Consider the following 23,666-nt stretch of genomic DNA (forward strand, 5'->3'; position numbering starts at 1 on the left):
GGAAATTGCTAATCAAGAGGCATAAAATTTCAATTATGTAAGATGAGTAAGTTCTAGAGACCTGCTATACATCATATTATTGGACATGAATTTGCGCAAACTCCAGGAAATAGTGGAGAACAGGGAAACCTGGCATGCTGGGAAATCCATGGGGTCACAAAGAGTCAGACATGACTTAGCAGTTGAACAACCATAATGTTGTATTGTACACTAAACAAATTGTTAAGAGGGTAGATGTCATGTTAAGTGTTCTTAGCACAATACAATACAATATAAAAATAAAATGAAGTAAAATAGAAGCACTCTATACATACTTACCAAAAAGGGAAAAAACTTAAAAAAAAAAAAAGTTTCCAGTGTAAAAAATGTGTTAGTCACTCAGTTGTGTCCGAGTCTTTTCGACCCCATGGACTATAGTCTGCCAGGCTCCTCTATCCATGGAATTCTTCAGGCAAGAATACTGGAGTGGGTTGCCATTTCCTTCTCCAGGGGATTTTCCCAACCCAGGGATAGAACCCTGGTCTCCTTCATTGGACTCTTTGTGACCCCATGTGAGCCACTAGGGAAGCCCAGTGTAAAAAATAAACAGTATTTTATTTAACCTATACCTAATTAATGGATATTGAGATTTTCCCACCTTTTTGCTGTTATAAACTGTGTTACAATTAATAACCTTTTAAATATAGCATCATGGGACTTCCCTGGCAGTCCAGTGACTAAGACTCCAAGCTTCCAGTGTAAGGCACGTGGGTTTGATCCCTGGTCAGGGAACTAAGATCCCACATGCAGCACAGCAAAAAAAAAATTTTTTAATTGAAAAAAATATACAGCTTCATGCACATGTGCAACTATCTTTGTAAGATATGTTCCTGATAGCAGAATCACTTAGTTAATAGATCCATGTTTTGTGTGATAGATGTTGGCTCATTCTTTCACAAGGATTGAGTAATTCACCAGCATCCTGTATGAGTGCTGTTTCTCCCAAGCAGCAGCACTCATTAAACAGCAAAAAAAACTAGTAAAATGAAGAGAGGAGGCGGATAACTTAGCCCAGCAGTGCTCAATCCTGGCTGCACATTAGAATCGTCTTTTAAATTCTCTCTAGAATTTAAAATTCTAAATTTTAGAATTCTCTTTTAAAAATACTAATACCTTGGCCCCACTGGCAGAGATTCTGATTTAATTGGTCTGGGTCAGAGGCCAGACCTTGTTATTACTTAACTTCTTCACATTAGTTTCTAAGGTACAGCCAGAGTTGAGAACCACTAGATCGTGGTATCCAAAGAGAGTGCTAAGCATTGGAAAACTCCAGTGACTACCCGGAATATTCAAAATTACAAACATGTATCGAGTGCACACTAATTGTCAGGCATATTATGAGTGACAAAGACATGAAATTTCTGTCCCATGGAAATTACTAATTCAGGATAGTTTTTAAAAGTCTTTCTAATCATGATGATTTCATACTAGGATTTCCTTTAACTATAGTAGATATAAAGCCACTATTTGAAATATCTTCTTGCCAATTTTAAATATTTGAGCATTTGAAAAATTTCTCAAGTATAACTAGGTTGACATTTTTTTAAACATCATAATGTTTATTGCCATGGACCTGTTACTAGAAGGAGGAAAAATGTGAACCCTGCTTTTTTATTGTTGTTGCTTGTGTTTGTCCTATTAATATTACTGTTTATTATGCAGTTTCTATATAGATTCCTTTTCAGTCTCTTGACCATTTTATTAGCTAAAACAACAATATAGTCTATGAATATGCGAGCAGGCCTGTAAACTCCAACACATGGCAATATCCTGAAAGCACAGTGAGCAAGTGAGGAAGCCACAGTCTGTCCCTTGGCCTTGTGAGCTTCTGTTCCTTCCTAGGACACCACACTTACCTGTGATCGGTGATCATCTGACCTTCATTCAGACAGAGTGAGAGTACCGTTATCCAGCCCCATATTAACTGTTAGCTATGTTTTATTTATTTCCTGTCTTTCTCTGTTAAAATATATAAATAGAAGCTCTACTATTTCTCTATTCACAACTCCATTTTCGTCCATTCCATTTTTTGAGACCAAGCTAACAGAATACTAATTTAAGACTTAATCATCATTGGTTTTTCAGTGTAAACATATTACTCTCATTTTGCTTCTGAGATATGCATTGCTGTAATAGATCTTTAAGATGAGATCCATAACTATATTACTTTTTTTGGTAAAAAGAAAGGGAAAATATTATGTGTTCGTTTGAGCAAAAAGAAACATGGTAAGGATAAACCAGAGACTAATGAGATTGATTAACTACTTGGGAGGATGACCTAGGAAGGATGGGAGAAGGGGTGTTCATGAGAACAACACGTCTCTGAACGTACTGTTGTATAATCCTCACTTTTGCAAGCATGTTTCCCATACTCTACAAAACAACAAATGAACAAATAAAGAAAAGAAATATAATCAACATAGATGAGGCCAACACTGAATAAAAAAAAAAATCAATTAAGCCACATTTCATATTAATAACAGCATCATGCTAAAGGCAATGAGGAAGTACTAATCCAAGAAACTTTTGACTGACATTTGGTCTATATGGCCTCAGACTGGAGGCAAAAACACTGTAAATAATATTGAAGTTAGTAGGCTTCTTTTTCATAGGGACGTGGCTTAGTAATTTTCAAAATATTTTCTGTATATTTTATGACTAAGCAAATAAGTAAAATACATTGTGGATGTTGAGATTATATCATACTCCTTAAACAGTTCAAAAACACACAGAGAGAGGAAGAGGATAAAGCAAACAGTAAAATATTAACATTTGAAGAATGTGGGTGACAGATACATAGGAATTCTTTGTACTGTTTTTTGCAACTTTGCTATAAGTCAGAAATTACGTAAAAGTAAAAGAAAAAATAAACTCTAGTAAAACAACAACAACAACAACATTGCTGTGGCCATAAAAGGAAAGCTAGGTATTGATCTACAGGACAGGACACAGTCTGAAGAAGGCAATTGCTGTCTCCTTCTGCTCAGGTCACGCCCTTGACTGCTTTGAAGTTTGCTGAGCTCTCTGTTAAAGCAGGCTTTCCGAAGGGGGTAATCAACATCATTCCAGGCTCAGGTAAGCCAAGAACCTACTTTGTTGTAACTAATGAACAGTTTTCCCACTGGAGTCTTGTCCTGACAGCTGTTGGATTGGTCAAAAAGTTCATTCGGGCTTTTCCATGCCATCCTATGGAAAAACCTGAATGAACATTCTGTCCAATCCAAAATATTAAAACTAAATACAGTTTAGCAACAGTGCAATAGAAACATGTGCTAATATCTTAAAGTGGAAATACAGTGGCAGGTGAATTGGGTGGGAGGGTGGAAGTTGTACAACATTGTAAAACTACCCTATGGTGTCCCATTTCCGTTTTTTAAAATTACTTTAGAAGATTAAAAAAATTGAGACATAACCCCTCTTTGGGGTACTGACAATTGCATGGAAGACATTATTCAGATTTTTGTCATGCTGTTATTATTATAGAAAATGTAAAACTAAGATTTAAATGAGAGCTTGGAAAACTGCTTCAGTGACTTCAAAGACACCTTTACCCTAAGACTTTGATAAAGTTTTAATTTGTGTTTTATTCCATTAATGCACAGGTGGTGTAGTGGGACAGCACCTTTCAGAGCACCCTGATATCCGCAAACTTGGTTTCACTGGTTCCACTCTGATTGGCAAACAGATCATGAAGAGGTATTGGGTTTAGTGTGCTGATTTGCTAAGGATCCTGTTAAACCAGGTCTTTGGTTTTGTTTTTTCTTTTTTAAATAAGGTGCTTTTGGAAGGAGAAAAATCACATTGAATGTAGAAGAGAAATCCTATCACAGCAGGGTATTGAAATGTTTGAATACAGTAAAATACTTTCTAAAGTGTAAAACCCAAAGTCAGTAAAACCAGAGATGTATTGAAAGCCTGCAGGCTTCTGGTAGCTTTAACAATCTGGCACAAAAAATTTTTGATACTAAAACTGTGGCCCAAATTGGTTTTGGAAGCCTAAGTAAGAAACTGAAAAGACATATAAAAGACAAATCTGGATTCTTTATAAAATGCATTCCTGAAAAACAGTAACATTAGTTCAAAAAAATGCAAACCATCTAAATGTCTAAAATAAGGCAGTGGTTAAAGTTTGTTAACATAATGGAATACTGTGCGGTCAGGGAGAATTTTTAATAACTCTAGACTGTTATTAAATGGTAAATGGAAAGAAAAATAAGGTATAAAATTGTACATATTGGGTAATCCTAACTATGTTAACTAAGGCAAAGGCTGTGTTTGGAAACAGACCAGAAACAAGTATATCAAAATGGTTAAAAAAAGAAAATAGTCATCAATGAGCCATGGAATGGAATTTTGTGATTTTTTTTCCTTCTTTCTGAATTTTTAAACGTATTTTTAAATGCTTTAAATAACAATTTTTTTGCAAATAGGAAGTAATAAACAGAATTTTAATAACTTCTAAAAATGGATATTTTCCTCCACTGTGCCAGTAATCTAGTTAAATGTTAAATTCTTTGCCAGGCCTTTATGTAATCAAAATTCTTACACCCAAAGAATCTGTATTCACCCATGAGAATCTCTAATTATTTGACCACAGAATTTTTAAAAGAAGCAATTTTTACAGAAGATTTCTAATAGTCACAAAGCTCACAGAATAGTGTAATGAACCTCCATGTATGTGCTCATCACCCAGCTTCAGCTGTCATCACCATTCTACCATGCATGTTTTGTCTTTGAATAAGTTTCTTAATATTTCTGAGGCTCAATTATATTTTACATCCTAAGTAGTAATTGTGTCCAAGAAATAAGAGAAAGAAACTGAGAGAGTACATGCTCATATTCCATTTATTTTTCTCCAGCTGTGCTGTGAGCAACTTGAAGAAAGTTTCCCTTGAACTTGGTGGAAAATCCCCACTTATAATATTCAGTGACTGTGAACTTGACAAGGCTGTGCGAATGGTAAGAGGAGGTCAAGTCCAGTGAAATAGGTGCTACTTCTGAAACACATTTCAGCTTCTTGTTCATCAGGTGCCTTAAAATGAGGTCTGGTTTTATCTGACCGTAAACAGAAACCATTCTCTTTATGCTTCGATTTGGGATTGCTCAGGGCACTTAATTTAAAAAATAATGTCATTATAATTAAAGGTGTTTTTAAAACTTGGAGGCCAGCTTTTTACAAACAGATGAAGAGGTTTATAAACATTCATGATTTATATAAACTGATGTAGAGATTCTAAAAGCAAAAATTGGCATGTAAATATTACATTTAAATGTATAGAGTAGTCTACATTTTCTTATAACACAAAATCTTTTTATCGGTATGTCATCCTTGATAGGTACATCTCTTGTAAAGTACTCATGGATAGAAAAGGGGAACGGAGAAATAAAATTTCTAAAAATATCAAAACCAAGAATCTCTAAGCATCACTAACTGGACCAAGGGCTTGTGTTTTTTCTCTGATTTCTCTGTGTTGCCTGCTATTTTATGATAAGACAATTCTTAGTGTGTGCAATTTTATGACAACCTTGACTTCCCACATAACAACAGTATTTTGTCTTTTGCTGCCAAAGGGCATGGGGGCAGTATTTTTCAACAAAGGAGAAAACTGTATTGCAGCTGGTCGGCTGTTTGTGGAAGAATCCATCCACGATGAATTTGTGACAAGAGTGGTAAGCATCTTCAGATTTGCTCTGTGAGTTGGATAGAAACTGTCTTTACTTTCAAAGTACTTCTGGGATTATTAGTGATGATAGTATATTTTTTAAAAACAACACAATCCTTATTTTTTAGAAGTACTTTCTGACATATTTACAGATTAGATTATGATATCTGGATTTTGCTCCAAAATAATGCAGAAGGGGAGGAAGTAAGTCAGGGAATAAATTGACCATGGCTTGGCAGTTGTTGAAGCTGACTGATGGGTACGTGGAGTTTCATTATATTATTTGCCTACTTTTATATATAATTATAATTTTTCATAGTAAAAAGTTATAGGTCTATATTAAAAAACCTGATAAAGTATACTGAAGAGCTATTATTACCTTTATCTTGCTCTGTATTTATAGTATACTAGATCCTTGATATTTATGGAATATATACTCCTAGGTTATAATAAATCCCTAAATTGCCTATGAGAGATATACCACTGCTGCTGCTGCTGCTGCTAAGTTGCTTCAGTCGTGTCCGACTCTGTGCGACCTCATAGACGGCAGCCCAACAGGCTCCCCCGTCCCTGGGATTCTCCAGGCAAGAACACTGGAGTGGGTTGCCACTTCCCTCTCCAATGAAAGTGAAAAGTGAAAGTGAAGTCGCTCAGTCGTGTCCGACCCTCAGCGACCCCACAGACTGCAGCCTTCCAGGCTCCTCCATCCACACTAGATTCTTACAAATCCTGAATTTACAGTAAAATGACAGCATATATATTTCCTCCACTAAGATAGATACATACCTACATACCCCCTGATGTTGGACACGATTCCACAAATATGAGACTAGAAGCATTTATAGAACTATTAAGATGAATTCTGTGGTAAAAATGAACTCTGAACATACTACAGTGTATCATCATTATGGTTGTAGTAATCAAAATTTGTTTCTAGTTGAAAAACCAGCACCCAGATTTTCTTTTCCTTCAGAGCCAATTCCCCAATTCCACCCCCAAGAAGCAAAGGCATCTTTCCTCATGAGAGTAGGAAACAAGGAAGCCATACAGAAGGGCAGACGGCGGGCAGTGTCCGGCTCATGAGCACCCCGCAAATTCACGTTTGTGCCTTAGTAAAATACAGGGCACAGCATGACACATCATGGGCTTTCACAACTACAACTTGTTGAAATTTCAAATGCTAAGACCAGAAATGTCACGGATTTGCTGCTATCAGTCCATCAATAATATGTTTTGCACACATAGGAACAGAATTAATTTATTTATTCAATGGCTATTTTTTGAGCACTTACTGAGGGATTTTAGCCAGACCTAAATTCAAAATGCATGGCCCTGTGGGGTTATGGTAACTCCCATTCTTTCTCCTTATTAGAATTGGTCTTAACAACAAGAGATTCAGAAACAGATTAAGATAACTAAGGAGCCCTAGAGATTGTCATTCTGAGTGAAGTAAGTCAGACAGAAAAGGAGAAATATTGTGTGACTTCCCTTATATTGGAATCTAAAAGGAAATGATACAAAATGAACCTATTTACAAAACAAACAGGCTCACAGATTTGGAGAACAAACTTATGCTTTCCAGGGCAGGAAGGATGGGGGGACAGGATAGTTACGGAGTTTGGGATGGACATGTTCATACTGCTGTATTTAAAATGGATAGCAAGGTCCTGCTGTATAGCACGGAGAACTCTGCTCAATGTTATGTGGCAGCCTGAGTGGGAGGGAAGTTTGGGAAAGAATAGATAGATACTTGAATATGTGTGACTGAGTCTCTTTGCTGTCTACCTGAAACTATCGCAACATTGTTAATTGGCTGGAACTATCACGACATTGTTAATTGGCTATACTCCAAAATAAAAAATTTAAAAAAAAAAGATAACCAAGGAGCATGTGTGAGTGATGAATGTTCCATATAAAGATGGTTTTTCATCAGAACATTCTAGTATGTCCTCCAGTGTGGCTATACCGTGAGATTTTCACGAGGGCAGTCGGCCACATTTAGGGAGAGGAAAAAGACAACAATGTGGCCATTTTAGAAATTACTTTGCCATGAAGAGTATGCTGTATTGACAAAAATTCCAGAACATCAGGTTTGCTATTTTAATGGATTAACATTCAAGATAATTTTAATATAATGCATGTGGCTTGTGTTCTGTTTAAAACTCAGTGGTTAAAAGCTTGGGCTTTCACATCAAGAAAACTCTACAGTATTTAGTGGTCGTGTGCCCTTGGGCTAGTCACTTAGCCCCTCTGATCCTCAGTTTCCTCATATGTAAGATGGAAATAAATATCTACCTCTAATGCTACCATGAAGACTAAGTGAGGACCATCTGGGAAGAGCTCAGTACAACACCCATCACCCAGCGGAAGCTTGGTGAAGGGTATCCATTACTATTATTAACAGTCAATTGTGTTCTGCAAACTGGGTGATATACAGGTGGAAGAAATTAAAAAGATGAAAATTGGTGATCCACTTGACAGATCTACCGATCATGGGCCCCAAAATCATAAGGCCCATCTGGAAAAGCTTCTGCAGTACTGTGAAGCTGGAGTGAAAGAGGGGGCCACCCTGGTGTACGGAGGAAGACAAGTCCAAAGGCCAGGTATGATCACCTCCAGGGGAGGGATGCTGGGGGCCTGGATTCTTAAGTTGGAATAATTGGTAACAGGCTTCATTACAGCACCATCTTGCCTCAGAAGTAAACAGTGGCATTTATGTTATGATCAGAAGAAATATGTTCTAGATCCTGCTTGGCCACTTTTAAGCTGTGACACCTTCGACAATAGTTTTGTTGAGCCCTAGTTGTAAAATGCGATGAAATGTGCACATCCTGCTTTACGAGGCTGTGAAAATCAAATAAAATGATGTGACAGGCCCTTAGCTGTGCAGTAAACAAGTGTAATGGATAAGTGTGTTTCAGGCGCTGGCGGTTTTCATTCCTGGCAATGTGAGGCTCAATCTTAGCCAGTTTAGCCTGGGAAGGATTCATTCCTGTTGTGTAACTGTTAATGAAGAACTGACTCATTAGAAAAGACCCTGATGCTGGGAAAGGTTGAAGGCAGGAGGAGAAGGGGATGACAGAGGATGAAATGGTTGGATGGCATCACTGACTCAGTGGACATGAGTTTGAGCACGTTCTGTGAGTTGGTGAAGGACAGGGAAGCCTGGTGTGCTGCAGGCCACGGGGTCGCAAAGAGTTGGGCATGACTGAGCGACTGAACTGAACTGAACCCAGTACTTGTTACAGAAGTGTGTGAATGACTCCATGTCATGATACCCAAAAGGAGAGAAAAACGAACAAACAACAGGTGTAAAACCTCCTGTCTTACTGTGATAGGTAGACTGAGTACCAGCAGTACAACTGGATATGATATGTCTTGTATGGGATCCAGTGTGTAACACAGCATCACCGATGAAGTATTCTTGCCAAAAACATTTAACCATGAATCTAACCATGCCTTTATGTCATATTTTCTATTTAAAGAAGCACAGGGGATAGGGAAACAAATCAAATATCATCCCAAAGAAGCAATGACAAATCTGAAATGCCTAAGATATTCTGCCGGACAACGAATCAGTTTGTTTAACAAAGTCATGCATGTGTGCTAAGTCACTTCAGTCATGTCCGACTCTTTGCAACCCTATGGACTGTAGCCTACCAGGCTCCTCTGTCCATGGGATTTTTCAGGCAAGAATATCAGAGTGGGTTATGATTTCCTACTCCAGGGGAATCTTCCCACCCCAGGGATCGAAACTGTTGTCTCTTGAATCTCCTGCATTAGCAAGCAGATTCTTTCCCACTGTGAATTCACCGGTTTAACAAGTCAGTGCCATGAAAATTAAGGGGTGGGCATAAGGGAGGAAATGTTGCAGGTTAAAGCTATCTAACAACCAAATGCAAAGTGTAATTTATTTGAATCCCTGAATCAAACAAATCATCTACAAAGATATATTTTCTAGAAATCAGAAATTGAATACAAATATCAAATCATTATGTTGTACACCTGAAATTAATGTTATATGTCAATTACATCTCAATTAAAAAATTAGAAGTTAAATTGAAACAAATTATGAATAAGGGATTAGTGTTAATTTTGTTAGGTATGATAATGTACATTACAATTTATACTCCAAGTATTCCAGTACAAATCTATGATCTCTGGAATTTGCTTTAAACTATATCAGCAAGGAAAAAATGAATCAAATATAGCAAAATATATACATAAAGATTTATTTGACTATTCATTATACTATTTTCTCTACTTTTACATATGTTTTAAATTTTTGTAATAAGGACATTAAAAATATAAGAACCTAGGATTGTTAACACCAAATAGGAAAAAGAAAGTCTTCTTGGTTTTACTAACCCAGAAGGGAAGAAAAAAAAGTTGTAATGTAATTAAATGAGAGAACTACTAATTGAAAATTACACTATAATTGATGTTATTTTCTTCTGGTTTTCAAATAGGCTTTTTTATGGAACCTACTGTCTTCACAGATGTGGAAGACCACATGTATCTTGCCAAAGAGGAATCCTTTGGGCCTATTATGGTCATTTCTAAATTCCAAAATGGGTATGTTCCTAGGCATAATTTAACTGGGCTGACTAGATACAGGGTTTTTTTTTTCCCCTACCACTGTGCTATATACAGAGCATAAAGTTAAAGAACATACAATTTCTACCATAATAATAATTGACAAATAATTAGAAGAGAATGCTAACTTACAATGTAAGTTGTAATAAATTTTTGCTCCTTAGCTTAAATTAATGGCTGACATCATATGGTATTTGCTAATTTTAATTTTTGTACAGTTGGCATTTGAAACATCTCTGGAATAATGTCAGTAACTGAGACTAACAGAAGTGGTTTTTGCATTTACATTTTTAGAGAAGGCAGCATCTATGAAATCTGATTTTCCCAAAGAAAGAGTGGAGTGTTTTCTCCACAGGGGATCATGTCCCCAAAAACCTAAAACTCAACTCTTTGTAGAAAGCCCACAGTCACCTTATAATCAACCGTAAATGATGTATTGGTTTGTCAGGGTCCCTGAAACTTTCCAAAGTGTTTAGCATATCAAAGAAGTCCATATGGTAACTGAGTTCCTATCATAATATTTAATATAATAGACTCTCTGGTATACTGCACACAGTTCTTTATAATTCTGGCTTTAGTTTTCCTTTAACCAATGAGAAGGTGGTAAAAAACAGAATACCCAGTTCAGAAGGGCTTCTTGGTCTTTGACAGATTGTAAGAGAACTTTGGGGACACTAAATTGTAGTAACATTTTGACATACTGATCGAAAGATGCTCTTTTAACCCTCTTTTCCTAATTATAAATTCCCCTATATGATAGTCGTTGTATTAACCATGCAGATATTAGAAGCCAGGTTTAGAGAATGTAAGCCTACATAAATCACAGATCCTATCCTCAAGGAGGTCACCATCTAATAGGGGAGACAGACAAAGAGACAGGCAGTTAACCCAAGAGGGTGTAGGTGGGAAATGCAGTGGGTGGAGTCTGCACTGACCACCCCTGTGGACTTGGGTTACTAGCATAATTCCTCTATTAAGTTTCTCTATTTGTAAAGTTTATCTATTTGTGAAGTTGGGCTAGTTATTAATAGTATCTATGTTTTGGGGTCATTGTTGGTGATGGACAGGGAAGCCTGGTGTGCTGCAGTCCATGGGGTGGCAAAGAGCCAGGCATGACTGAGCGACTGAACTGAAGATTTAAATGTGTTTGCTGTTGGTGAATTTGCAATCACTGTTATTACTCTAAAAGTGGACAAGGTGTGCTATGAAGCTGTGTGATCTCAGCAGTCCTCAGTGGGCATTGGCATCCAGCCATCTTTCAGCTTTAGTCCAAACTATGAATATCTTCAGTGCGAACAAGTGCAGCGCATCAAGTGTGAGAGTTTTAGCAGAGCCTAGTCCACTCCAAGTGAGATTCCACATTTCTCATGAAAGTTGAAAATTGGATAGAGACAAGATGACCTTTGAAAATCCCTAGGGGAGGCACCACATTCAAGCCTTTGTTGTCTCTTCAAAGAATTCAGCACAACTAATTTTTCTTCCAGCTTTGGAACAGAAATCCCGTTTCTTTGCCAGATCCCCAGATGAAATCTTGGCTTGCATTTACTGGCCATGTTGTAGAAATTTCATGTTTTTTGGGGTTTTTTTAACATTAGGATGACACTCATAAAAATGAGATACAGTATGGCAGGCACATGGGAACTGGAACAAGCAGAGACATGAGTGGGTTCATGTCTGCCCTGACTTGGCCACGCACACATACTGAGACAAAAGGCAGGGAAGTCACCAGACCCATTTAAGGAATGATTTTACTATCCTTTTATGGGATTAGCCTATTAATTGAGTTCACATTTGATGTTGCCACATCCTAGTATAAAGAAAAATGACATGTTCTCTCTTTCCTCGGGGAACTTCCTGTCTAGTCGGAAGGTGACTGAGTTGGAGGAACGTGGGCTACCCGATTATAGCTGACTTTCACTGAGCATTTCCTTTGTTCCAGACACTATTGGCTCATTTAATCCTTATGACAACAGACAGGTGCTATTATTACTATTTCCATTTTTTCACAAGAATACAGAAAAGCTGGGGGAGATGGGGTCATTGGCCCAAAGGTCACCCAGGCAGTCTGGCTGCTGAGCCTTCTCACAGGGCCACTCCACTCTACCGCCTAAGCGGTAGCACCGATGGGATCTGAGAAGGCTTCAGGGTGAGGCATGGAATGAGCCCTTGAACTGTGCATGTAAAATCTGAATAGATGGAGGGACTGAGAGGGTGCTCTGAGAATATATAATATCTATATATGGAACTCAGGGGAAAGACAAATGGGGTAGTCATGAAGGAAAACCAATGAAGAAGATTGAAAAGATGACTTCAGCTCAGATTTTAAAGGGTGTCACATGATATATGTGAAAAAATACAATACTAGGGTTGTAATATCTCATTGGGCGTTTCTTTTGGTGTAAGCCTGGAATATTTCATTTATAAAAATGTAAGCACACTGGCAGTAATGTTTTCCTGTTTCTAACACAGAGGGGAAAAATATTAGAACATAAAATGAAAGTGTTTTGCTTTTACATTTAATGAGGTTTTATGTCTTCCTAAAAACATCTTATAGGGACGTCGATGGAGTGTTGCAGCGAGCAAATAATACAGAATATGGCTTGGCCTCAGGAGTTTTTACAAGAGACATAAATAAAGCCATGTATGTGAGTGAAAAACTAGAAGCAGGAACTGTTTTTATTAACACCTACAACAAGACGGATGTGGCTGCTCCTTTCGGTGGATTTAAGCAGTCTGGGTTTGGAAAAGACTTAGGTATGAATATGCCTTACCTTTCTACTGCACATCACAAAAAGCCCGCTTCGTGCTTTGTCCAACACTTGTATATTGCTTTAAAGGGCATTTCCCACGTGGTGGTTGATCTGGGGTTTCAAGGGCATTGATTTTTCTTTCAATGTTAAACATTTTTTAAAAACTTTTTATTTTATTTGGAGTATAGCTGATTAACAATATTGATAATTTCACGTGGACAGCAAAGGGACTCAGCCACACATATACACATATCCATTCTCCCCAAACTCCCCTCCCATCCCAGGCTGCCACATATCAATGGTTAAACATTTTATTGAACACAACATACATATAGAAAAGAACACAAATTGTATGGAAAAGGGCTTCCTTTTAAAAAAGAAGATTCCTATCGAAAAGAAAACACTGACAATTTAGCTAAAATATGTTCGGTTGTTTCTTTTAACCTGACATTCAGCATGAACTTGGTTTAGATGTCATGGGACCAAGTGGAACCAAGAAAGGAAAATGGGTAGAAGGCAACAACCAGCTAGCTCCAAGAATGTATGCTGTCTCTGAGCCACTTGGCAGTCTTTCAGAGTCAACACTGAAGCTGGCAGAGTTTTCTGGGCCTCTGGGAGCTCAGATGTAGAGTTTGCAGAAAGCCCCCAAAAACGCAATTTACAGTGGGCAGCAACATTATCACATTTCCAGTAATAGCTTATTTTGAAAACTAAATATATACCAGGCCTATAAGAGCATATGAGCAGCCCTCACAATAGCCACGGGAGCATTGCTATCCAGTTGCTAAATTGTGTCCAACTCCTTGTGACCCCATGGACTATAGCATGCCAGGCTCCTTTGCCCATGGGATTTCCCAGGCAAGGATACTGAAGTAGGTTGCCATTTTCTTCTCCAAGGGATCTTTCTGATCAAGGGATTGAACCCGAATCTCCTGCATTGGCAGGTAGATTCTTTACCACTGAGCCACCAGGGAAGTCCCAGCCATGGGAACCCAGGCTATTATTATCTTTATTTTACAGATGAGGAAAATGGCACTCAGAGAGATTGGGTAACTTGCCCAAAGTCAGTCAGCCAGCCATGGACAAAAAGACTGCAAAGCGAAGTCTTCCAGCTGTGTAGCCCATGTCCTCACCCCTCACAGTCAGTCTGGCATGTTGTTTCAAAAGTTGAAATGTTTGTGATTTACCAAAATTACAGTCTGCTTGGTTAATTTGGGGTATTTTTACATCTTCTTTTTCCTAATGATATTTGACAATTTATTTGCAACAATAAGAGTGACTCCCATTTTAAATTCCATTGAGTTGAAGTTAAATTCTTTTTTTTTTTTTTTCATGTCTTCAATCTGGCTTTCATCCCTGGATCTAAACTACAGGGGGAGATTTTCTTAGGGAAATTATTATCAGGAAGCAATAGTGTTAGCATTATCAGGAAGGCAATAGTGTTCCATTTGTCTTTTGATAGAGAATGATCGATTTGTCTGTTTTATTATAACACAGTAGACTTTGTCTTAACAGTTTCTTCCTCTCTGAATTTGAAACTCCCTCAGCTCAATGGTTCCCAGCTGCACACTGGATTAGAATCACCTGGGAGCTTTAAAAAAGAAGAAAATGCAAAGATGCTGATTTAACTGGTCTGAGGTGTGACCTGGGATCAGGAATTGTAAAAGTTCCCTAAGGTGATTCTAATTTAACAGTAAGAACCCCGAGTTTAAGCTTAACTCCAGAATCATATACTCATTAGTTTCACTCATGGTATTCATGCCCCTTAACTGCTGTAGAAATCGATGATTGCGGAAGCTCAAAACAGGAACGGCACAGAAACAAAATGGCAGACCTATTTTTTGCCTGGATATGCCTTCTGTGGATTTACCAGGTGCCTCAGTGGGAAAAGAAACCACCTACAATGCAGGAGACACAAGTGGCCCAGGTTCAATCCCTGGGTCGGGAAGATCCCCTGGAGGAGGGCATGGCAACCCACTCCAGTACTCTTGCCTGGGGAATCCCATGGACAGAGGAGCCTGGCAGGCTACAGTCCATGGGGTTGCTAGGAGTCAGACACGACTATAGTAACTACATGCACACATGCATGCCTTCTGTGTCTTTAACACACTATGTAAGTCAGGAAAAATACATTTCTCTTTTCTCTAACAAAATGAAACAAAATGATCTCAAACTTCACTCTATTCTGCATTTATTGTAATTGGATTTAATGCATTAACTGCATTTAATATAATTACATTTAATGTAATTGGAAGGACACTTTTGTTCAGCTTAAATGGCGAGGAAGAGAGATGAAGATTTGTCATCAAGCCAGGACATAAGGGAGAAGGGTTTTGGGTAGAGGTTGATAAGTCAACAGTGTGGTCCTTAGAAGGCCTGATAGCTGGTCTAAGCCCTTATCCTCAAAGTGTAGACCATGAGCATCAGCATTTGGGGAATGGTTAGAAGCATATGGCTTCGCTGGTGGCTCAGATGGTAAAGTATCTGCCTGCAATGTGGGAGACCCAGGTTCGATCACTGGGTTGGGAAGATCCCATGGAGAAGGAAATGGCAACCCACTCCAGTACTCTTGCCTGAAAAATCCCATTACAGAAGAGCCTGGTAGGTTACGGTCCATGGGGTCGCAAAGAGTCGGACACAACTGAGCGACTTCACTTTCTTTCACTTTCTAGAAGCATACAGGGATTCCCTGGTGGCTCAGAGGGTAATGAATCTGCCTGCAATGCAGGAGACGTAGGTTTTAATTCCTGGGCTGAGAAGATCCCCTGGAGGATGGCATGGCAACCCACTCCAGTATTCTTGCCTGGAGAATCCCCAGGGACAGAGAAGCCTGGTGGGCTATGGTCCATGGGGTTGGAGAGTCAGACACGACTGAGCAACTTTCACTTATAACCTTGGGGCCTCTGCTGGACTTAATCCAATCAGACGCTACAGTGTCATAAGATCAGGTGATCCACATGAAATTGAACGTTTGAGAAGCACTGTCTCAGCCCCACTCTCTTGCTCCGTGACTGATACTCTACACCTGGTGCCATCACAAACACCTGTGAACACGGTCCATCAACTGCTTTTCTCTTTCCTAGGCGAGGAAGCTCTAAACGAATACCTCAAAACCAAGTCTGTGACGTTGGAGTACTAGAGCAGTGCCATCCTCAGGAACTCCTCGCGGGCCCACCACTCTTCAGCTCTCCCGATGAAGAAGCCTGGCTGTGCCGAGGACAGAGGTGCCAGCCGCCAGCCGAAAAACACGCACAAGGACCGTGAGGAGGGTGTAGCCACATGTCTAAGCATTTACACCTGTGCCTGAGTGTTTTCTAATATCCCTTTTATACCTTAAAATGATGTTGGGTTTTGACTATGTTGTATACCACACGTATTTCTAAAATATTGAGCTGCTTTTTTTCCCCCACCAAGACTAATCCTAATCAAGGTTGTTCGTTTTGCAAACATCAATATGATGCAGTTATAGTACAGAAAGTTGGGAACCTTTGTATAATAGGTAAGGTTTTAACCTATGAACCAGGCATGTGGGGGTTATTAAAAAGATTTTCTGTAATCTTTTAAATATATTTTTTAATTGGAGGATAATTGCTGTACAATATAGTATTGGTTTCTGCCACAGAACAAGGCAAATCAGCCATAATTATACATTTATCACCTCCCTCTTGAGCCTCCCTCCCTTTCCCTCATCCCACCCATCTAGGTCATCAGAGGGCACAAGCTGGGCTTCTGTGCTATATACCAACTTCTCACCGGCTATCTGTTTCACACATGGTAGCATATACATGTCAATACCACTTCCTCCATTTGCCCCATTCTTTCTTCCCCTATTATTTTGCTCTCAAGAAACAGTATATCCCCCAAGGCAAGTGAAGGAAGTTTTTTTTATTTTCTTTCGGAAATAAGATACATCTTTATGCCTTTGATGTTCTATTTTTCAACCCACTGTGATAAGGGACCAGCTCATAAACAGTTCTTGAGTACCTACTAAGTACGAGGTGCTATATTATGTCCTGAGGAGTACACAAAGTTTAATGACATGATCTTTGACCCCAAATAGTTGAAATTCTTTTCAACAGCTTTTCAAGTGAATTTTACAGTATGATATATTATTAAGTAAGTAGTTTTTGGAGGCTGATCTTGGTTCATATCATACCATCTTACTATGTGACTTGGGAAAACCGATGCAATTTCTCCAAGCCTCAGTTTCCTTGTATGTAAAATGGGGACAGTAATGCCTCCCTCAGGAACCTTATGATGAGGTGAGGATTCAATGCAATAATCTTAGTAAAGCACCTTGCACTGGGCTTTGTTCATGGTAAATACTCAATAAAGGGCAGATTGGTTACCTAATATATCAATATAAAGCTGAGAGGTGGAATCTATAAAATAGGGATAAAGTTCCTATCTCATTAGGTGTTGTAAGGATTCAATGGGATTATATACATAATGCACTCAACAAGGTGTCTAGATCATTCTCTGTGCTCAAGAAAGAGGAATTATTACAACTCATGAAGCACTTCATAATTGCCTGATGTCAGACAAAAATAGGTGGGTAGGTAGTCCAAGTGTGACTAGCAGAAGGTGAGATCCCGACTTGAAGAGTCTCTAGAAGTTTGTCAGAGCAATTAATTTCCATTAATTCTCTTTTTAAAGTAAAATTTCAGTAAACATTCCTATCTCTCTGGCTTTAAAGAAGCCCTTAGGGATTACTTACTACTTTGGAACTCAGCAGTTTAACCAAGAAGAGTGCAGGGAATTGTTAATCAATAAACAATAATAACAAAATCAGGGGCAGAAAACTTTCAAAAGGAAGACTATTAGGTATGATCCTGGCATGATCAATAGAGCAAATTTTGCCTGTAAGCAAGCTGGCACAGGTAAAATTCTAAATTTGGACCCAACAGGGTCCAAACTGACAGTTCATATTTGAATAAAATGACAAAGTTCTTATTATAAAGGAACCACGTTTTAAATGCAGTGTTTTTACTGATTTCATGTGATTTAAAATATCACTTTACTGAATATTTTACTGATAGATGAAATGGCAAACAAAAACATGCCCATTTATTTTAGACTGACTTTTACCTTCTAATATTAATCTCAGTAGCAGTGCTTTTAATCTTTTGGGGGAGGGTCATAAACCTCTTTTGAGAATCTGATAAAAGCTATGGATCCCCCTGTCCAAAACTCACACCTGCACACCTAATTCTGCAAATATCTTCAAGAAATTCACAGACCTCCTAAAACCCATGCTTGAGCTCCAGATTAAGAACTCATTTTTCCATAGTGAGTTTTGAAGTTCTTAGTGGCTTGAGTTTTTATATCCGATTGCTGACCAGAGTCAAAGGCTACATGGAATTTATAAAATGACAAGTGAATTTGAATGAGAATATGATGATACACAGCCTACTAGGTAATTTAATTAACATACTGAGTAATTTATCACTATTTCTTCACATCACTGATTATTTTGCTAAAGGATAAAGCTGTGATTTGTTCCCCTAACTGGGGAGTTAAGGAGGTGTGGACACTTTTAAACGTTCTATTTTCCTTCCAATTCCATTTCCTAGTGCTGCCCTTTTGTTCAAACACCATTCCTGGCCTTTCCTGTGCCCAACTTGGTTTTAAGTATCTCTCCTCTATACTTTGTCTGGAACACAGTTCTTTCCACGTGGTATTGGAATGATTGGTCTTCCTAATTAGATTTGAGAACCCCTTCCCCACTCCCAGGATTGGCATCTGTCAATAATAACAGCTATCACTTATGTAGGGGCTGCTGTATTCTAGTCACTATGCTAAGCCAACTTACTTAAACTTCACATCTGAAAAGATGAATAAATCAAGGCGCTCTTTTTACTGGCTCCACCCCACCAAGAGGTTATTGCGTTTCCTGACTGGCCTTCCTGATCCCTCCCTGTGTGGTTCAAACCCTGAGTCAGAATGTGTCACTCCTCTGCACAAAACCTCCTAATGGAGCCCATTTCACTTACAATAAAGTCTACCACTTACCATGCCTGCAAAGTCCTATCAACTTTGTTCCTGGCTACCTCTAACCTCATCTCCTACCATCTACCCTCTCATTCTGTTTAGCCACCCTGGCTGCCTTGATGTTCCTCAAACTGATCAAGCACACTCCTAACTCCTAAGTGCAGGGCCTTTGCACTTACTGCTCCTTCTTCCCAACAGTGTGCTGGTAAATATTTAACAAGTGGCTCTCTGGGGAAAAAAATCAAAAAAAAAATTCTGACTTGTAGCATTTTCTGATTTCTGTGTATAAATGCTCTCATACTGGCTGCTTTCAAGGTACAAACTTCACTGAACACAGAATTGGGAAGAGATGTGTGTGATTAGAACAAGTGTGGGCTAGAGCCAGTACACCACTGCCTCTTTTTGAAACTTGCCCCACATGCCACCTCCCAACAGGTTGCCTCATCTCCAGGTCTCTGCTCAAACATCATCTCAGTGGAGGTCCATTCGCTGATCACTCTTCCTAAAATAGCACATAAGATTCCCACATCCACACCTCATTTGTCCTCTCATTTTGTCGTTTGCCTTCTCCTGCATTGTTTTTGCAGCACTTACCACCACATGGTTATTAATCATCCATCTCTTCCCATTAGAACTGAAGCTTTGTGAACAGGGGCTTTTGTTCAATGCTGTATCTCCAGTGTCTAACACATAGGAGGAGTTCAATAAATATTTGTTTTCAAATGAAGGAGGTTAAGTAACCTGCCCAGATCAAACAGCTATTAGGTGGCAGAGCAGGTACTCAAGCAATGAAGCTGAAAGTCTTTTAACCAAGCTAAGATCCCGTTGTTGCCCATAACCAAATCAGACCCTGGATAATGAATAGTAGGCATGTGTTAAATATTTGTCAAACTCAAAGCTAAACTGAGTGGAACATGAACTGTGAGAGCTTTTGTGGAAACGTCAAGAGACAGGGCAAGGAAACAAATTGGGTTTCCCTATACCTGCCTTTTTAAGAAAACAGAAGCTCTCAAGGGAACCTGGTCTAGAAGTAGGTTATCAGACATGAACATGATTGAAAGGATGAATTATTATGATTATTACTATTATGCAAATAATACCTAAGTGGACTTTTAATGATTAAGTCACACCTTATCTTGTAAAAATAATAAAATGAGAAGGTAAGACTCCGCCACTCTCCACAAATAACCAGATGATATCTGAAATTGTTCCAGATTTTTTTCTATGAATATACTTTTTTTAGAACTAGTATATACTGTACATAACTTTATCTGCTTTTTTCAATTAAAAATATGTAACCATCTTTCTATGTCAATAAATACCTCTACATATGTTCACTGGCTTTAATTCAACTTGTTCTCTTATTGTTGGACATTTATATTTGCTTTTTGACTGTTTTAAACACTGCAATCAATCTTTTTTTTTTCCAAAAAATATTTATTTGGCTGCACTGGGTCTTAGTTGATCCCAGCATGCAGGATATTTTGTCTCAGCACATGGACTCTCTAGTTGCAGTATGTGGGCTCAGTAGGTGCAGCACACGGGCTTAGTTGCTCCGAGGCATGTGGAATCTTAGTTCCCTGACCAGGGATTGAACCCCAGTCCCCTGTACTGCAAGGCAGATTCTTAACCACTGGACCACCAGGGAGGTCCCCGCAATCAATCTTATACAGAAATTTGTGAACAAAACTGTATTTGCTTAATTAGAATAAATTCCTAGAGGTGTAATCTCTGATTAAAAGGATATAGCAATCTTGCCAACAGTTTCTCCACATTTTTGCCACCACTGTATTTTTCTTATAGCATAACACCTCACACTTACCAAACACTGTTCTAAGCACGTGATCGGTATTAAGTCATTCGTTTCTTATTAATACTAAAACCACATAAGGGAGATACTATTATTCCCATTTTACAAATGGAAAAACTAAGGTAAGTGGCTGGGCTGGGATCGATCCTGCTTCAGAGCCTATGCTTGTGGCTTTGTGACTGGCAGACCCATAATGGCAGCGTGGGGCTGACTGAATTGAAAATGTGGCTCCACCACGTAAGTTGCATGGGGTCTTAGTTGCGGAATGTGCAATCTATTCCTGGACCAGGGATTGAACCCGGGCGCCCTGCACTGGAAGAACAGTCAGCCATTGGACCACCAGGGAAGTCTCTCCACCACTTACTTATTGGGAGGCTTTAAAATTTTTGCTTAGTGTCTCCCTGCCACTTTTTTCTTTAAATCTGTGAAGTAGGTATAAGAGTATCTCATAAGGTAGTGGCCTTTTTTTTTTTTTTTTTAATAAAAAAGAAATTCACTGTCACAAAACTAGAAATCCAGTGACAGCTTTGTCAAGTTATTTGATGCAATAATTCAGTGATGTTCCTTGCTTCTCTGTGCTCTCCTTGGCGTGTTGACTGTGGTTCCAGATATGCCCACTAGGTCAGAGTGGCAAGAGCCATATCCAACCACAAGATATCCATGGTTCCAAAGAAGGAGCCATTTTTTTATGTGCCTCCTTCTTCGGAATAAGAAATCCTTTTCTTTCCAGAATGTCTACTAACAAGACTTGGCTTGTGCCACTTTGTGAAGGTTGTCACATACCCATCACCCAAACCAATCACTACCAGGATTACAAGACTTGGCTTGTGCCACTTTGTGAAGGTTGTCACATACCCATCACCCAAACCAATCACTACCAGGATTTTCCATGAACAAATGGTGGAGAAAGTGAAAGTATCACTCAGTTGTATCCAACTCTTTGTGACTCCATGGACAGTAGCCTGCCAGGTTCCTCTGCCCATGGAATTCTCCAGGCAAGAATACTGGCGTGGGTTACCGTTCCTTTCTCCAGGGGATCTTTCCAACCCAGGGATCGAACCCAGGTCTCCTGCATTGCAGACAGATTCTTTACTGTCTGAGCCACCAGGGAAGCCCATACGGTGGGGAGTCACCCACAAAGATGACAACATTAAACTTGGGGGAAAAGTCTACTAATCAGTTAGACAAAAGATAGTAGTAAACCTGTCTTTCTTCAGGACTGGTGACCACTGATGTTTAAGATGTATTACTTTATTGGAGTCAAGAGGAAAAAAAAATTTTTTTTTCATGAACATTTATTGTACATTCCGAGTGAAAGGCACCATGCCAGGCACTGAGAGAAATACAAATGAAAGACTCAATCTCTTCTTGTCTTTTCTGCCACAGCAGTGGATTCAGGCACAGGAATACAAACTACTTGGCAAGGCAGTTTTTTGTTTTTTTTTTTTTATAAATACCATATTTGATGCACAAAGTATTATGAGGATAGAGGAGATTCATTAAGAATATTTTTGCTTCCAAGACCATTAAACCTAATTACCCAGTTTATGACTGTCAAAGAGCCATAAAAAGATAACACACAAGGTTAAAGAGAACATTTCAGCAGCCTTAGCAGGAACAAGACTGTTCAAATGGCAGCCATCACCTTACACCTAAGAATCAGGCAGAGAATGCACAGGGTCAGACCAACCAAAGCATGACAGTGACTCAGTTTCCAAGAGACTGTAGAGCAAGCTGCTTACAAACAAAACAGTTTTCATTAAGGTATAACATACATAAAGTACACATGTTAAATGTGTAACTCGATAAATTTTTCTGTGTGTGAGAGTGGTGGTAACTCACAAAACACTCAGAATAGTGGCAGGCATACAAAAAGGTTAAGTACTAGTTAAGTACTAGCTGTTGTTTCATCTGCCACTTCAACAGGTAAAAAAGTATAACCTTGGTTTTATTTGCATTTCTTTGAAAAATGGGACTGAGCATTTTTTCCCTGTGAATTATCTGCTCACATCTCACTACTGAGATTATTAGTCCTTTTTTTTTTTTTTTTTTACTAATTTGTAAGAGCCCATTTTATACTAATAACACTCATTCTTTGCCTTTTATTGCAAATATTTTTCCCAATTTGTCCCTTGACTTTAGTAGATGGTATGAGCCTAGATTCTAACTTTGTTTAAAAACAGCCATCCCTGACACTGTGTATTAAATAATGGATCAAATTTACACTTAACTATTGGAAGGAAAGTTATGACCAACCTAGACAGCATATTCAAAAGCAGAGACATTACTTTGCCAACAAAGGTCCCGTCTAGTCAAGGCTATGGTTTTTCCGGTGGTCATGTATGGATGTGAGAGTTGGACAGTGAAGAAAACTGAGCACCGAAGAATTGATGCTTTTGAACTGTGGTGTTGGAGAAGACTCTTGAGAGTCCCTTGGACTGCAAGGAGATCCAACCAGTCCATCCTAAAGGAAAACACTCCTGGGTGTTCATTGGAAGGACTGATGTTGAAGCTGAAACTCCAATACTTTGGCCACCTGATGCGAAGAGTTGACTCATTGGAAAAGACTCGGATGCTGGGAGGGATTGGGGGCAGGAGGAGAAGGGGACGACAGAGGATGAGATGGCTGGATGGCATCACCAACTCGATGGACATGGGTTTGGGTGAACTCCGGGAGTTGGTGATGGACAGGGAGGCCTGGCGTGCTGCGATTCATGGGGTCGCAAGGAGTTGGACACGACTGAGCGACTGAACTGAACTGAAAAGGACAACCCTATCACATATTAGATTTCTTTTTTTCCTCCAATGTCATAAGAA

General features: G+C 39.0%; 1 protein-coding gene across 1 annotated transcript in view; it reads left to right on the plus strand.

The window, feature by feature from the left end:
* Positions 1-20,386, plus strand: part of ALDH1L2 (aldehyde dehydrogenase 1 family member L2) — a 60,923-nt gene extending 40,537 nt beyond the window's left edge. Inside the window, exons 16-23 of the mRNA XM_044941405.2 lie at positions 3,027-3,114; positions 3,642-3,735; positions 4,899-4,998; positions 5,611-5,709; positions 8,140-8,305; positions 10,172-10,277; positions 12,853-13,052; positions 16,132-20,386. Coding sequence (XP_044797340.2) covers positions 3,027-3,114; positions 3,642-3,735; positions 4,899-4,998; positions 5,611-5,709; positions 8,140-8,305; positions 10,172-10,277; positions 12,853-13,052; positions 16,132-16,187 — 909 coding nt within the window. The 3' untranslated portion in view covers positions 16,188-20,386. The remainder of the gene's footprint in view (positions 1-3,026; positions 3,115-3,641; positions 3,736-4,898; positions 4,999-5,610; positions 5,710-8,139; positions 8,306-10,171; positions 10,278-12,852; positions 13,053-16,131) is intronic.
* Positions 20,387-23,666: the final 3,280 nt, after the last annotated feature.

This window comes from Bubalus bubalis, chromosome 4, assembly GCF_019923935.1.
Source record: "Bubalus bubalis isolate 160015118507 breed Murrah chromosome 4, NDDB_SH_1, whole genome shotgun sequence".
Classification (NCBI taxonomy): domain Eukaryota; kingdom Metazoa; phylum Chordata; class Mammalia; order Artiodactyla; family Bovidae; genus Bubalus; species Bubalus bubalis.